This window comes from Mastigoproctus giganteus, chromosome 2, assembly GCF_048544385.1.
Source record: "Mastigoproctus giganteus isolate SK-2022 chromosome 2, ASM4854438v1, whole genome shotgun sequence".
Classification (NCBI taxonomy): domain Eukaryota; kingdom Metazoa; phylum Arthropoda; class Arachnida; order Uropygi; family Thelyphonidae; genus Mastigoproctus; species Mastigoproctus giganteus.
In genome coordinates this window covers 47130699-47148394 of record NC_143576.1, presented here as the reverse complement: position 1 = coordinate 47148394, position 17696 = coordinate 47130699, and the positions used below count along the sequence as shown (strand labels likewise).

The 17696-nt window shown below is 41.8% G+C and overlaps 1 protein-coding gene across 1 annotated transcript in view; it reads left to right on the top strand.

Annotated features, from left to right (window-relative positions):
* LOC150089289 (uncharacterized) overlaps positions 1-17336 on the top strand; it is a 273741-nt gene extending 256405 nt beyond the window's left edge. The window contains exon 5 of the mRNA XM_090368468.1: positions 16059-17336. Within this exon, the coding sequence (XP_090224594.1) occupies positions 16059-17304 (1246 nt within the window). The 3' untranslated portion in view covers positions 17305-17336. The remainder of the gene's footprint in view (positions 1-16058) is intronic.
* The last annotated feature ends 360 nt before the right edge of the window (positions 17337-17696 follow it).

Sequence of the window (17696 nt, the reverse complement as noted above, 5' to 3'; positions counted from 1 at the left end):
GCTGACAATTGCAGGAATGCTGAATGCACTTAACTATGGATTTGCGCTTTTCTCTTCTGTAGGCAGAATCTCTGGACCACACATCCAAATCAATGTTTGCGGAGTTCAGCGGGCCGATGATGCTGTTCGGAAAGCGCCGCTTGAAGGTCAAGAGCTTCCGCAGATTAGAACAGAGCACTGGACGGTTTCTGAGGGCTCCACCAGGGATTTTCCACCCTACAATTTCCCAGATATTAACGAAGTCGAGAGCAGCGGTGCACAGATTAAGCGCCATTGTGAGCTTCCTCGTATATGCCAGGTGCTGGGCCAGGGTGTATCTCAGATTTATGCAGAGCTGTGATTTTGATGTTGTATAGGATAGGTGAGCCGAATTGATAGCCCACTTTAGGACCCAGAATTTCAGACCTCAGAGTATCTTCAGACTGGACATAGGAGCAGCAGACCAAACTTCAATACCATAACTGATGACAGAACTAAAATAGTAGAGGGGAAATTTTCTGACTGTTTCCTTGTTGTGCGCTCTACAGAGATCGAGTTTCATACCCCAGAAAGACCGTAATGTTCTTGAACGCAGTTCCTGGATTTGTTCCTTATACGTTATGTTTTCGTCCACTACCACTCCTAGGAATTTTACGGAATGACTGGCGACGAAAACATGCCCCGCACTGGAGGGCTGCAGAGAGGCTGCTGGAAGGTAAGACACCTCTTTGTCAGCAAATATTTGAGGAGCTTCGAAACATTACCCGTGAAACCGTAGTAGTTCTCCAGGAGGTACATAAGTGGCTTAACTTGGACTGAGTTAAAGGCCGCTTTCAGATCCAGAAAAACAGCATGTGTAACATAGCCTTGCTCCCAGGCTTGAAGGGTTTTCAAATTCAGGGCCTGTATGCATGTTATCGGCGATCTTTGTGAGAGCGCGTAATGTGTATGCTGAGGTCTCTGGGAAAGGATTTGATTGGCAACCACTTTAAACATGCATTTCTCCAGGCATTTGAGAAAAGAGGAGGAGGAGATTGAAATAGGCCTATAGTCAGCAGTAGAGGTCGGATTCTGCACCTTTGGAATTGGGATGACCCTATAAATTAGCCAAGCGTTTGGGACGACTCCCTGTTGTAAAATTCTGTTAAACAACTTCGTCAGCTAATCGCTGATGAAGTAGGAGGCAACTTTAATTGTCACGTTCGTGAGATTAGTTATGTCGTAGTGGGCACTGTTCCAGGGGGAGGGGGGTCCGCAGATGCACTGTCTGTTTTGACGAACTGGGTTACATGATCGCACCATTCGGCCAGGTCTAACGATTCTGCTGACCGGATGTGATAGGCCGACCAGGATCGCTATCCTCTTTTCCATGAACGAGTTGATAGTCTGCTTCTTTGATTTCTGAAAACTGTATCTGGCTATTGAGTATGCTGAGTATGATCTTTCTGTGGGTGATCTCTTGAATTGGGCATGTAGTCATTGTTTTTCTTTAAACTGGTGCATAAGGTTTTGGACCACCACGGCTTCGAGTGTAAGAAGAGTGTGGGAAGATGACGCAAACTCTTGACATGGTCACTTTAGCAATGAAAGATAACCATTTCTGAAGCCAAAACGCAGCTTCCTCTATATCGATTTCACTGAGAGTTCGCCAGGGGTAGAGCATAAAGAAGTCCATTGCTGTTTCAATTTTTAGGTATTTTTGATCATATACAGCTTTCCTGATATTTTCAGTCGAGTTTGATTGGTTTGGTTGGTTATAGCATTCTTTCAGCAGGATGAAAGAAGCTTCAATTGGTCTGTGGTTGGAGGGAAATGCCGAATTAGAGCTGATTACAGCTTGGACACTCCCATAGCTGGAAAAGATTCTCTGTAATGTGGCTTCTCCACGAGAGGGGAGCAACACAGATGCAATGGATGTTGAGACTCGACAGATCCGAAATTAACTGATCAAGGAGCTTTGATGCAGCTGGCAGGGGCAGGTTGAAGTCTCCGAGAATTATTACTTTCTGGTTGCACTTGATAGAGGTCAGGAGCCAAGCAGAAAAATTAGTAATGCATTGGTCTGCAACAGGTGGGGGTAAGTAAACTGCACAAACTAGCAACTGTAGTCCATCGACTAGATAGCAGCCCAGTGCAGCCTCAAAATCGTTACCTTTGGCAGATTAAGACTCCCCCTCCTTTCCTACCTTTCCTGTTCGCCAGAATAGACTGATAACCGATGTTGGTGGTTAAAGGCGATATGTCCATGTCATCACGAAGCCAGGTTTCAATAAGGATAACGAAGTCTATGTATATAAAGTGCTTAGCATCATAATACACAGCCATTTCTGAATAAACAGAAAATTTTTAAGGTGGCATCGTTTTAGGTTATATCTCATATTGTGAATGCCTTCACAACGAGTTGCCATGATATTGCACTACTTCGAATAAGGCATTCACAATATGAGATATAACCTAAAACGATGCCACCTTAAAAATTTTCTGTTTATTCAGAAATGGCTGTGTATTATGATGCTGAGCACTTTATATACATAGTCTAAATTTGTTCGCAGCTTGAGGCTCTAGCCCTAAATGCGCCTTAGCCTTAGGATAACGAAGTCGTAATCTGCACTTAGAAGCATGTCAATCAGGGCACTGGGCTTGTTCTTCAGGCTCCTGATGTTCTGCATGAAGCATTTCACACGTTTATCGTTGACAGGCTTCATCTGGATTACGTTTCTAGGGTTCCTTTCCCTGAGGACGATGGCTGATTGGAGGTGGATTCCTCTTGAGCAGGGTGTGGCACTAGGACCCGTCCTACTAGTAATGTGCACTTGTATCTGGTTATCAGACTTGACGAGATGATTGCAGGATTTAGTCAGCACGGTGGCTGCTCTTCTTTCATCAGGTTGAAAGGCACAATCTGGTTTGCTGCCTAGCTATACAGAAAGATGTACCCTGCCCAACTCTGGTCTCGAGATCGCATGTACCCTGGTTGCGCATTATGTTCGCCGAAAGATGGCATTACCAGGAGACCTGCAGGCCAGATATCTGTATTTAGATACCTTTCTATATTAGGATCTTTGATCTTGATCCGGAAAGAGGCATAGCTTGGATGCCTGGTGGGAACCCTGATGGAGGTACCGGGTATGTCTAGCTGCTTCAGAAGAGTTTCAATTTGTTCCACCGTTGTTTCCGGGGCTAGTCGACTTATAAATATGCTGGATGATTTAGACCTCCTTCCTCTACGTTGCACGATTTTAATGCCTAGTGGATTAGGGTTAAAGCCAATAACTGCATCACGATTTTGATCTGCTCGGCTGACAAAGGTTTCTTTACTAAGACTGGCCTTGCCTTGCTTAGGAGGCACATTATTTCTGCTTAGTGCTGATTTCTTCCCCCTTGCTTTCGCGACCTCCGGCGCAGGGGATGAAGGCGAAAGGATTGCAGGTAACGGCTTTGTTGGGGGCCGCACGATGCGGGAGTCAGAAATAATTGTTTCGAGGGGTGAACAATTTGCATAGGTAAGGAGTCTTAGTAAAATAAAAAGAGGCGTTTACCTCAACGTAGAACATATTGAGTAGTACAGCTCTGATTCATACTATCTAATATAGGTAAGGAGTCTATATCCTGGATGGACTTACCGATGGATTCCAGCAGCAAGGACACAGAATGGTGCGTAGAATATTGTAGGTCTTCCAGCCTAGGTATTGACCCTCTCTTAGGGTTTTATTCTCTGTGCAGAGCTTTCTCAGAATATTTTCAAATAAGGTAAACTTCTCGCCAATTTTACTACAATTCTGACACATGAGCTCCTCATGCTGCTCTGGGACCTGATCAGTTTGCGCCTGAGCGTTTCGGCGTAGGAGAACTGTGGCGGAGTCGGACATGCTTGCATTAGGTGACCTGCAGTCAACTTCGCCGGAGTAGCCCGCTGGCGACGGAGGTGGGGAGGGGCACACGCTGTCCCTTGCCTTTGATTCTGTGGCGTTCACTTTGTGCCCACGGTATGCAGCACATTGCCATCGTTATCGCCTCCGGGCTGAGGCGCGAGCTAAGTTTTTTAAAAGCCAACAGATGTCACAAAATAAAATTCCTACAGGGGCCACTGCAGTTGATCCAGCAATTTGTGGATTGTGAGCATTTTCTGCACGTTTCAGATTGCTTCTGCGCCATGTCGCCACGGGTATAGTAAGGCTTAACTGCGTGGGAAGAATAAAAGTTTAGAATACAGTACGTACTTAGTTTATGACGTATGCTGAGAGACACTTTACCCGACGGAGAGATTATTACCCCTTCCTGACCTTGACAGTGGTTGCAGACGGTAAAGACGGCAATTAGATAAGCAAATTCTTCCAAGCTGTAGGAATGGCGAGCTTCCGCAGCAGCAAGGTGCCTGATTCGATTTGACTAACAGGATAGTTGGAAGCCTTAGAAGCTACAGAACTTGAAGATTTTGACCTCAAGAGACATAAAAACAGTTGGCCATTGCCCTAGTACATGTGTAAAACTCTACTCATTAACTTATATTTAAAAACACAACCGATTATTAGGAGCACTTAAAACAACGACTATGCCGAGTTCGCGCACGCGCAGATATGGTTTTTGTCTATGGTTTTTGTGGTGGAAGTTCTATTACTGCTTTTAGAGAATACAGTCGACGGTTTCATAACTGCAGAATACCGGATTCAAGAGCGTTTACTAGTGATTACACCAAACTGCGTGAGACTGATACAGTTTCCAGCGCTCATATTTCTTCTGAACGTGTAAAATGAGCAAAATGTGGATGAAATAGCAGACATTTTTCAGTCGGTAGAACGTCCTACTCTATTAGCGCACAAAGAATTTCTACGCGTATCGATCTTCCACAGACACGTGGGCATGGCTTTTATACATTTCACATACAGTGGGTGCAACACCTTTAACCAGGACACGACACTCAGGGATGGGAATTTTTTCGGTGGGTAAATGCTAATCGCCGATTAATTCCGTTAATACTGTTCAGCGATGAAGCTACTTTCTCCCGTGACAGTATCAACAACACCCGTAACTCTCATAGGAGGTCAGACGAAAATCCACATGCCACTGTAGAAACAAATTTTCAACTTCGCTCTCTGTAAGTGCAGTATCATCTACAATCAATTGATTGGGCCTGTAGTGTTACAAAATCATCTTACAGGGCCCATTTATCTAGAATTTCTGAAAATCGAACTTCCACTACTATTGGAGAATGTTCCCTTGCCTACAAATATTGGTATGTACTTTCAGCACGATGGATCCTGCACATCATACTCATCTGGTGATACAATATCTAAATCGAACTTTCCCTGAACGATGGATCGGCCGCGGTGGTCCCGTTCATTGGCCACCAAAGTCTTCAGACCTCACACCGTTAGATTTTTGTTTGTGGGGACGAATGAAAAGCGCAGTATACAAAGAAAAGGTGAATACAAAAGACAAATTGCTCGCTCGCATTTTGGACACTGCTGCCCTCTTAAAGGATCTCCAAGACGACTCCAGAAGAACAACACATCATATTACCACAAGAGTTGCAAAGTGCGTTGAGGTTCGCGGTGGGATTTTCGAACATTTATTGTGAACTGTAAAAAAATTGTCAATTATTTGTGTCATTCAAAAAGTCAATAAATACAAACAATAAGGGGGCATAAATTCAAATTAAGAAGAGACAGATGCAGATTAGATGTGAGGAAATTTGCCTTTAGCCAGCGGGTGGTTAATTGCTATAACAAACTTCCATCTGTCGTTGTGGAAGTTGATAGGTTGAATAAATTTAAGGAGGAACTGGACAGGCATTTGGAGGGAATGGTGTGATTTTTTTTTTTTTTTTTGGCTGATGCTGCATAAGCTCATACACTTGCTTTCTTGCATCAAATGCACTGCTACTACTACTACTACTACTATAAGTCATTTGTCGTTTTTTAATACCTCTCATAATGGCTTTGTGCGCGCCGATTTCAAACAGCACTTTTTTTATTCAGAATAATCGATACTATACCCTCCCAAAATATTTGCTGTTCCTCCTGAATCACCTGATTCAGGAGGAATTTCCTGAATACAATTAATTAATGATATGTACATGCATATCATTAATTAATTGTAATCATTTAAAAATAGCTGAAGCGTTATCATTATCCGATAAAATCTGGCTGATTTTATAATTTGTTATTATTTGGTTTTTTTTGGGAGCATTAGCAACTAAGTCCATATTGCTCCGGGATATGCGATGATCATTCCCTGACCTTTCTGCATCCTCCATATTTGGTGGTGATGGGCTCGAACCCCGGTCTAATCAAGAAGCGTATGCTACTCACTGCTGCTCCTTCCCACCTGGCTACGGAGGCGCCCTGTGAATTTATAAAGTTAGATGGTTAAAAGCGGGTAAAACATGTACCATTAAAATCTGTACAATTATTTGAAATATGTCTGAGAGATAACACGGTGTCAAAGGAACCACACATAGGAGGGTTATCGACTTTCAGAAAAAAGAAATGCGTCTGATGACTGTGCCCTATGACGAGCCGAGCAAAATCAACTTCCACTTTACGACTCCCGTGCAGACTACACTGCCATCATTAATTTACCGGTTTTATGTGTTAAAATTTATTTGTAGTCTATCTATTCCATGAATCCTGGCATTGGGAGCATATCTTGTCGTGTATTATTTGCCCATATTCTTAATAGTGGACTGATAGGCTGTGATTATTAATGGTAATTGCTGATTTGGATGTAGTATTAATCAAATAATTTCCCCTAATCCCAATGTGGCTAGGAATCCAGTAGAAGTAGAAATGAAATTTATGCTCCTACAGAGTGTATGTCTTCTGCTGAAGTCGAGACAGGCTTGAATGACAATTGTCTCTCAACAGAATCGGAATATACACTGAGTGATCACTGAATTATGACCGCCCCTATGAAAACTGAATGTGACCCGTTGACCGCGTGAGGTATGAGAGTGCAGAGTTAGTCGACCTACGCAGCATAGATAAGGTGTCAGTCGTTCAGTAGGTAGTAAAATTCTGAGGGTAAAAGGAAGGATTTATCGGACTTTGATAAAGGACAGATTGTGGGTGCTCGACGAGCTGCTGCCTCGATTTACCAAACCGCTGAACTGGTGGAGTGTTCGAGAGCCGCCGGAGTTAAAGTGTACCAGGACTGGCGTCAAAATTGTCAAACAACGACCCGATGGCAAAACTACAAAAGTCAGCGAAAGGTTGATGTTAATGCCGGGTCCGACGACTCGTGCAGGTGCAGCACTATTGAAGGGTCAACCCGGAACAATATCTCGCATGACCATGCGTCGCACGCTCGCATGTATGGGCTATACCAACAGACGACTCCTACAGCATCCTCTCCTGACCAAGGTTCATCGGCGTAAAATACTCGCCTGGTACAAAGAGCATGCAAGTTGGACGTTAGAAGACTGGAAGAGCGTGTGCTGGTCGGATGAGTCACGTTATTTACTCGACGCCGTGGATAGTCGTGTACGGATTTTGCGTCAACGATATGAGGCTCTTGATCATGTATGGTATCAAAAGTGAAGGCCGGTGGATGTGGTTGTATGGTGTAGGGCATGTTTCACTGGCAGGAACTGGACCTGTGGAACAACGTATCAATGGTCTCTGCTATCGTCAACTGCTTGCTGACTGTGTACACCTCGCAATGTTACACTTTTTTCCTGAATAGCGATGGTGTCTTCCAAGATGACAATGCGCTGAGCCATCGAGCACTTGTTGTGCAGGAATGGTTTGAGGAATTTAGTTCTGACTTCCAGCATATCGATTGACCTCCAAAGAACTCCACTGATATCAATCCCATAGAGCACTTATGGAACACGATGGAAAGGCATATCAGGCGTCTGTATACACCAATCACCTCCATACCTGCATTGCTGTCGGTATTACACACAGCTTCGCTATAACTCCCGAACGCTTCCGACATCTTGTTGAATCAATGCCATGTCGGATAGCTGCTGTACTGAGGGCAAAAGGAGGACCTACGAAATATTAAGTAGGTGGTCATAATTCAGTGATCATTCAGTGTATAACAAACCGGCAAAATCGGCAATTTCTGATGTGCATGTGCTGCATTCAGGGAAATCTGCTCGGATACAGTGCTGGAAAGACAGCAGCGGATCCTACACATGACTTCGACTTCGAACTGTCGGTGGTGTAAACTGGCAAGAAGTTAGAACGTACAGCTCGGTGTGCTGGATAGAGCTGTAGGTAGACAAATGATAGAATATCTGATTTTACCCAATTCTTAAAGGAAAAGTCGCACTTCGAATGTGAGCATGCCGAAGTGAAAAAAAAAATTGTAGGTGGCGTCGGACGGTACGGTCACGTATGTACCTTGCTCTCAATAATCATGAAAATTAATGTAGTTATGCCTAAGTGTATACGGTGATTTTAGTGTTCTTATGCTCGTCAAGTGACTCTGAAGAGGAAGACATCAACTTTAAGGCGACCAAGGTTCCCAGGTATTTATTATTTCCAGTTTTTTTTCTTTGTTTCTCATATTGCAGAATCTCATAAGCGGACACTAACAAGCTGTATTATCGCTGCCAGCTACAGATCAAGGTCAGTTGCCCTATTGATACACGTCAATCACTAACCCCCGGAGATTCACGTCCCACGCAAACGGATTAACTGCATTCCTAAGATCGGTGTCAAGCTCGCCGAACTACATACCATCGTTTTAGCCTGTTAAGCCTTCAAACACGAGCATTTGTTTTTTTTCCAACAGACATTCAAACATGACTGAATTGAATGAAATCTTTACCATAGCCGAATGTAAATTATGCAAATTAAACACGGATCTATGCATTATCTGTATTAAGTGCTGCTCTACCTTTTGTGGGTCATGCCTCAAAATCGACCTAAAATAAGCAACGGAGACGCAATTTTTCTTGTGTTTCATGCAAGGAAATACCTGACAATGAGGGATTAAGGGCACTTTCCCAACGTAATGAGATACCCTGCACATCGACTGAAACTATATCATCTGCACAGAAAAAAAAAACACTATCCTACCATACCTTAGCAGAAGCACCACACCTGAAACTACCGATGAACAGGTACAAATCGCCGAGGGCAACAATCAATACCCTACAGGTGACGATGCTGTCTCCACTTTGTGGGGGTTGGGTTTCTTACTTTTATTTCTTTTATTTATTTTATATATATATATATTATTTATCCCCTTTTTTTTTTTACCCCTCCCACTTTAACACCTGACTTGATTGATTTCAGAAAATCCCAGACTCAAGGGGACCTCAATTATATTAGGTATTCTTCCACTGGACTGGCTGAGTTTCGGAATGACAGACACACACATGAATGTAGAACATAACATTGTTTATTGACATATCATACATAAGAAAACTTGCAATAACATTTAACTGAATAGAATATTTAGTTGACTTGTTATCATACTAACGTTTAAATGTGTATATATCGTGATATCAAATCAATCATTTCACCAACAATTATCCATTTCTAATACATAATCTTATATAGTATAACATTGTGTCTCTTCATGTTCTACATAGGCTTCGATAGGTCATGGTATTCACTTCACACAATCCCTCTCTCTCTACTCCTAAACAGTCCGTATAAATGAACGACCAACTATCAGCCAATGAGCTGGCTAACAAATTCATTAAGAGTTCGTTTTCCAAAATTGTAAGGAAAGTACATTTATTCAATCAAACATTTCCTTGTAGCCAGGTTAACAGTCAACATTAATCAACCAAATTAAATAGTACCCTTCCAATCAATTAATCCACAACTCCATAATAGCCTACCTGTTTAATCAATTCTTACTCCAATCAGATATATTCACCATAAATCAACATTCACAATAATTCAAAATTCAACTTTTAACTTTACACTAGTTAGGAAACCTTTACCCAATCGTTAACAATTCTTAATTACTTAATAGGTCATTTCTTTCTATCAACCATTAATACAGAACTTCGCTTCCAATTATAGACTACTTACACCTTAATTACATTACTCTTATGCCACCCTCTAGGCTGATTATCTTTCTTTATGTATTACATTAGTACACTTATATATATATTTATCACTTAGACATCCCTCCATAACTATATAGCATTCTCCTATAGTCCTTCCCTTACTAATTTAGGTTCATTTATTCTCAGAAAACTTCCTAACATTTACGTGATTTTCTGGGCTTTTCTCCTTGCTCGGTTTACTTTCCTATCTGCCTTAGGCGTGGACTGGAATGCGGAAGGTCGCCCATCCGGAGATCACGGTAATCTTTCTGATGTTTCCCTACCGGGTACTACGCGGCTGGATTTAATTCAGGATCCTATATTCTTTCTTAGTCTGCATTTTTTTCCGTGGACTGAGGTGCTTTCCGAGTAGGCCAGTCGCTCGACAGCTCATTTGATTAAACTTTACCTCTAGAATTCTCTGAGTGTGTTTCTCCTTTCTCCCTCGATATTGCTTCAATATCTACAAGTGAACATTCCTTCCTACTCTAGTCTTACCTAGAGTTCTTATCACAATTCTCCCGCTACAACTTCCATCTGCCCCAGGACTGCATCCACCACCCAAACTAGACCACGACTCTTTCCGAATCACCCCAAAACAAAACTCCTCGAATCTGCCCCAGTATCAATTTTTTTCAGACCCTTCTCTACGTTCTCTCAAAAATCCCTCCGCTTTCTTCCTGGCCAATCGTTGACTTCCACATCCTTTCCTTCGTGATTCTTATTCGTCTCCTTTCATTTCCGTGGGCGTGTTTTTCCATCCTTTATGTCCGAACTTCCGTTGGTCTAGAAATTTCGGGATCATTCTAGAAGGTAAAACGTAAGTTCCGGTCAACTAAGAAAGTTTCAGGCCTTCCTTGTGACCTCACATTCACATCCATTACTACGTCGCCCACACCTGCTAGTAGTCGCACCGTGAAATTTTTAAGAGGGCCACTGCCGCACTCAGTGCCCTTTCTATAGAGTATATGCCCCTGTCTTAAGTGGGATTTGTTTCGGTATATTACTTTTACCGACTCACTTAAGGAATCCTTTACAAACGAGATATAACTAAATAAAGCTGGGAGTGTCTGGAATAACTTTCAAATTCCATTGTTTCCTAACACATGATATTTGAACTGACAACTGACTGTTTACTACAATTAACTCTCCCAATAATTAACAAGACTTTATTAATTATTATTGTAAGGATGGGTCCTTACAACTTCTCTGTTGCACCACAGGGCAATTGAATGCCACCCTGAAGAAGTTATGGATGATGTAGCTGCCTCGGCCACTAAATGTTGCCAAACGGCAACTTCGATGCACGTGGAAAACTACCCGCGGATAAGTAATGATTATGTGATTCTCATAAACAGTCAGCTGAATACTCTTATTAATGAGCTTAAGCAAATTAAAGCACAAAACTCCAGCCTACTTGAAGAAGTACAACTACTAAAGGCAGAAGTAATTATAAATAAGTTCACTGTTGTGAACCAGCCTTCTGTCATAGAACAAAACCATCGAAATGTCAAAGGAGCTACATCAAATGAATACGTGGTACCAGCTCATCGTGATAGTCATCAAAGTATGAAGAAACCCACTAAATCTGAAACCAGCAGTACTAAAGAAAAACAATCTTTAACTAATAGGAAACACAGCGACCTGCCTACCCCCATCGATATGAGTCAATTACCTGTATTAGAGCACCCTTGTGAACCTAGGTGCGATATCGATTATATAGATATCTGAAGCAACCGTTTCTCACAATGAAGCTTCTCAAAATGCCCATGCCTACACTCAAGCATTAGTGGTGACACCAATAAAAAACCCACTTATGCACATATTGTCTCCCAGCAGTCATCCTTCAAACGATCGCGACCTAATTCCCCTTCGGAAGTGTCATTAACGGTCAATGATCTAATTTCTCACCAAGATAGTTCAATAAATAGATTGGTAGCCCAGGGGGCCGGTCCAACTCAAGAAACATCACCAGCATATCAACCAATCCAACGTATTCGAGAAAATATACAATATAACATCAATCCAAACAAAATCGAAAATCTTCATATCGAGACTTGGACCATCCACAACCGGTCCAAATATATCTAAATTCTTTGCGGAACAAATATGGATCAAGGTGGCTGTGAGACCTGTGAAAACAAGATATCCCTCCTATTCTTCATTCACAATTACTTGTGAAAAACAGGATGAACTAAAAGTGCTAGATACCAGCACCTGGCCGCCAGGAACTATAATAAAAATGTACAAAGAACGGACATCTTCCGTATCCTACCGCACAAGATCGACAATAACACAGGGATAGCAACCAACGTCAGCTTCATGCCAACCTGTCTCAATAACTCCCTTTAAATGTTTCTACCAAAATGTACGCAGTATCAGCAATAAACTACACCCCCTACAAACCATCATGTTACTAGCTGAATATCAGTTCATCTGCTTGACTGAAACCTGGTTATCTCACGGAAGGCAACTGGACGTCATAGGTCAGCCTCTTGATTACCTCAGCCTCCATAATTCCAGGGATAGCAGACGCGGTAGAGGTGTTGCGTTACTGTACTCATCCAGTTTCAAGCAGTCCAGATTTCAAGTGACCAAATCAGATAAATTCGAAGCCCTATGTGCCACATTAAGAAAGGATGCCATACAACTCCAAATTTGTTGTATATCTACCCCCTGACCACACAGAAGATTCACAAAGTGAACTGATAGCATTGATAGCAGCCAACCTAGCCCCCAATATCCCCACCTTCATTATAGGTGATTTCAACATGCCTACGCCTAGACATGATGAGGCCACTGAGGATCTCATATCAGCCATTGGCACATTTGGCTTATTTCACCAAACCACACCTCCTACCAGGGGAAACCAGATACTGGATCTATTGTTCCACAATCTCCCACACCTAGATCTGACCACTGAACACTACAGCTTCCCCTCTGATCACTCTCCCATCACGTTTGAGTTCAACGTCACTGTAAACTCAAACGCTGATGAAGTTCTCAGGAACGAGAAGATTACCAAAACAGTATTCTCCATTAAATATTTAAACCCAGAGATCATCCTTGCATGTCTCACAGAAATAAACTGGAAGGATCTACAGCAAGAATCAATAGACATTGCTATATCTAACCTGGCTAACCAGCTACTTGAAATTGCATCCCAAGAAGCTTCCAAACAATTAAAACTCTCTGATAGATCCAATACATGGTTCAATGCCGAAGTCCAAGTAGCATTCAAGAGGAAACAAAAAGCATTCAGAATATGGAAAAAATACCATAACTCAGCTGACTACCAGATGTACAAGAAAGAGCGGGCAAACTTCTTCAAATGTAAACGAAATGCAATCCGGCAGCTGGCACTCAACAGAATAAACCGCTCGAAACGTATTACATCCAAATGCAACAAAGATTTCCATATCGATGAGAAGGTATTTCAGGAATGGGTATCTTTGACTTTCAACGAGTTGCCATTAGACCCAAAAACCCCAAACCTAAGTGATTTCATCATGCGCTCCAGACAGCCCCTTTCAACTATAACGCTAACCAAACAACACCTTATAAATACCATTAATAGACTTCCTAATAAATCTACAATCGGTCCTGACGGGTTCCCTCTCTCCATGGTTAAAGTGTGTAGTGCCTTCATTGTGGAGCCCCTTCTTGTAATCTTTAATCGCATATTGAAGTCCGGATCAATCCCGACAATGTGGAATCACTACAGGGTACAACCCATACCCAAAAGAAGAAACCCAAAGGAACCTAAGGACTTGAGACCAATCTCAGTGGGTTGCTCTCTATTAAAAGTGTTTGAGAAAGCTATCTTATCAGCACTGATCGACCAATGCTTCTCTCATAGACCGAAACATCTGCATACCGTGATCCCCAAAAGATCTACATATACAAACCTACTGGATACCCTATTTAAAATTCAAACTGCTCTCAACAGTAAATCTCAGCTGGACATCATCTTCCTGGATATTTCATCTGCTTATGATAAGCTCTCAATTCCCGCTCTCATCTACATTCTGGAAAAGTACTTTGGCATTACTGGAAGCCTGCTAAAAACCATCAACCACATCCTTACACCAACACAACTCATCATCAGCTATAAATCCTTACAACAGGAGTGTATTATAACGAGAGGAGTACCACAGGGAGGTGTCCTATCCTGTGTACTGTTCGCCGCTGCCCTTGAACCCTTCCTCGCAAGGTATACTGATTTCTTATCGTATGCAGACGAAATCAAATTATACATAACCTCTAAAGAAGCTGAACAAACTCGCCAGACTAATCAGTGAGTCTCCATCCTGAGCCTTGTAGCATATCTACTGCAAATAGGTCTGGAAATAAATGCATCAAAATCAGCTCAACTTACCTTTACAAAAAAGAGAATAAAAAATGACATCACAGCCTATCACAACGGAGTGCAGATAAGGAAAGTGAAGTCTCACACCGACCTCGGCTTGACTTGGGACGAGGGCCTCACTTTTCAGAACCATTTCTCGACCATGAAAACTAAGACTTTCTCGGCGATGTGGGCAATTCGACAAGAGCTGACGGGGTTACTACACGTCGATGTAGTCGGTGGATACGTCCAGCGGTGCCTACAACCTATCGCACTATATGCATCACCAATCTGGTCTTCTGCCCCGACGTCGTATATAAATAGATTCCTCGCAGTCGAGTACTGGGTAATGCGATGGATGAACAGGGTCACGGGCAATGCTTTCACCATCTCCAGGGCTGTTTTATATACCAACTTAAATATTACTCCCTGGAGAGTTCACATTGCATCCAGGAATATTCTTCTTCTTTCTCAGATGCTTACCAGTGTGATTGACGCACCCAGTCTTCGAGGACTTATCTCTACTCCACGTGCTGGACGCAGTAATGACAGTCCCTACCTACCGTTGCATTCTATACTGTGCAACCTGTGCTGTCTGAAGCATTTCTTCCCAAAAAACACAGTGAACCTTTTCAATTCATTGACAATAGACCCTGTGAAATACTCCGAAAGTAAGCAGTACAGAGTGAAGAGCATCTCAGAAGCGCACTGCCTACTTCAACTATAATCTTGACAATGAGTGAATTTGTAAACAATATTGTAAATATACGCACTTGTGTAAATATTGTAAATAATTGTATTCGTGCATTTTTGTACACTCTTCTTATATTGTAAATACTGTAAATAATTGTAATTTTTGCTTTTGTACGCCCTTCATATTGTATATAATTGCAATTCTTGCATTTTGTACACCCTTCTAGCCGGTCGGCTGTGTATAAGGGGTGAAAGCAAACAATTGCTATTTTTAATAAACGGATTTAATAAAATAATAATAAAAAGGATTTGCTTTGGTTTTCGGACATCTTGTCAACCATGATATTTTAATCTTGCAGTAGCTCTTGCACGCGAATACCGAAAAACAATTGATAGTTTGACGGGTGTTTTGCAAGTATTCCTATCGTAACTAAAAAACGGATGCCTTCATGCTGGATGGTCTGACAGGGATTTCAGTTTTAAAGCGTACATCAGAGGCAAGTCTTTCCTCCGAAGCGATTACGGAGGTTAATTTTCTTCGACGTATAGTCTCTGGAAAAGAAAGGTGTCTTTCTTTCCTTTTAAGTAGGCTATCTTCTTTACGTGAAAGGCTAAAATTAAATGACTATAAAAATTAGAATGCTTTAATACTCTCCTCAAGGTCTACTTTTTGAGAGAAAATGCTCTGATTTGAATATTGCTCTTCTCTTATCACTCGTTGGCATTCAGGGCCAACAGCCAAGGAGGAAGGAAAGTTGTGTTGTGTACCGGTACATGTCCCTGGAATTACTAGTACCACGTTTGTGTGTGCGGCTCAATTAACCGCAATCAAAGAGTACGGTAGACTGCACTCTTAGCTATATTTCCATTTTGATTTCATTTACAGATACCACACCCACTAAACACTGACGAAATCTAGTTTTCTCTGTGCTGGACAAACATTGTATTTCAACATTTCTGAATACAGTGCTTTATCTTCCGAATGGTATTTGAAATGCTAATTAATATTTTTATACTTTACAGACCCCAATCATCAGAGACTCCAGCTTCATCTCGATCATCGAGTGTACCTACGTCGCCACTGTCAAGAAGACGTTCCATTGACTATGAACGAATGACCGCTGATGGACAAAATACCAGAGGACCATCAAGGAGTTCTGTGACCAATGATAATTCAGTGGGAGACGGAATCCTGGCAAGAAGACCAGCTCAGACGTCAACAAAAATAAGACAACCCAGTTCTGCGGATAGCTCCTCGGAATTGTCTGAAGGCGAGGTTAGGAGTAATCATCACAGTAGTCGTCAAAGAAGACCTTCTCCACGTAAGGTCATGAAGATAGGCGAATACTCTGAAGAAAGCGACTGCATGGTGTCTCCTCCTTCTTCACACTCTATGGAGAATGAAACAACTGGAGAACTCACTTCACTAGAGAATTGCATTCATGGTGATGAACAGCGTCTTACTTCTTTATGTTGTGATATGAACAAGGAAAGTAAAAAGACACGAACTTCGGGCGATTTCCAAAAGGATCTTCGACGATATCGACATGAAGGTATCACGTCAACATCAACCCGTAGTAAAATCCCATTCTCCAGACTACTTGCTGACCTAACTAGGCTTGAGGGAATTAAGAAGACACGCAGTACAGAGGATCTCACCAATTACAGCATATCTTCCAGTAAGTCAGAAGCTTCCCTTACAAATTGCAGCCCTCGATTCAACGTAGCATACTCATCCGCTGGTAGAAACGGACAGCGATCAATCCGAGTCGGAATGCGCCGAAGTCGAACTTGCGACACAAGTGATAAAAGACTATCTTCCTGCATAAGTAATTCAGAAAATTGCAAACCATCATTAGAAGATAATAAGTGCATGCTAGGAGGGAGAAACCACTCATGGGCAGGATCTTTTAAATCTTCCGGTTCGTGTGCTATTGAATACGAACTTTTGAAGACACATGTGAGGGAAAAATCTCCTTCCAAGACATTTAATCTTACTCCCCAAAGAAATAGGCAGCCTTTATCACCAATAATAAGCGATCCGTTGCCAGAAGATTGGACTATATCATATGTAGATAAAATAACCCGTCGCTGTTCACTGAATAATGAATCAGCCAATCAGAAGACTAGAGGAGACCGATCGTGGCCTACTTCACCTGGAGGTTTTTCCGATATTACTTCCAGTCCTTTAAAATGTCGACTCAGGAAAGACTTCTATTGTGGTTCTCCATCTAAGATCCCTATCCCAACTAGACAACACAGAGACTAAGAAATAATTATTAAAGAAATCACACAGCTTATTTTAGCACATGTTGTATTTGTAGTGTAAGAAATAATATTATAAGATTTGAATGTAAATACAGCCAGAAAATATACCAGCTAAACCTGTCGAGTGCCTCCTTGACCAAATCAAATCCTTATGGTTAACAAACTAAGTTTTCTAAAGTTAGTGATATTGTGTGATCTTCCTTTTTCCACCAAACATGTGAGAGGACGGATTGTAGAAAACAAGGTGGAAAAATCCATATTTTCGATTGCGAACGAATGACATCAATTGGAGAGCATCAGCAACCTGTTACTCAGAGAATAAAACTTAGAAAGGAATAAAACTTAGAGAATAAAACACAAAATGACATAATTTTAACAAAGTTTGTTTTCTGC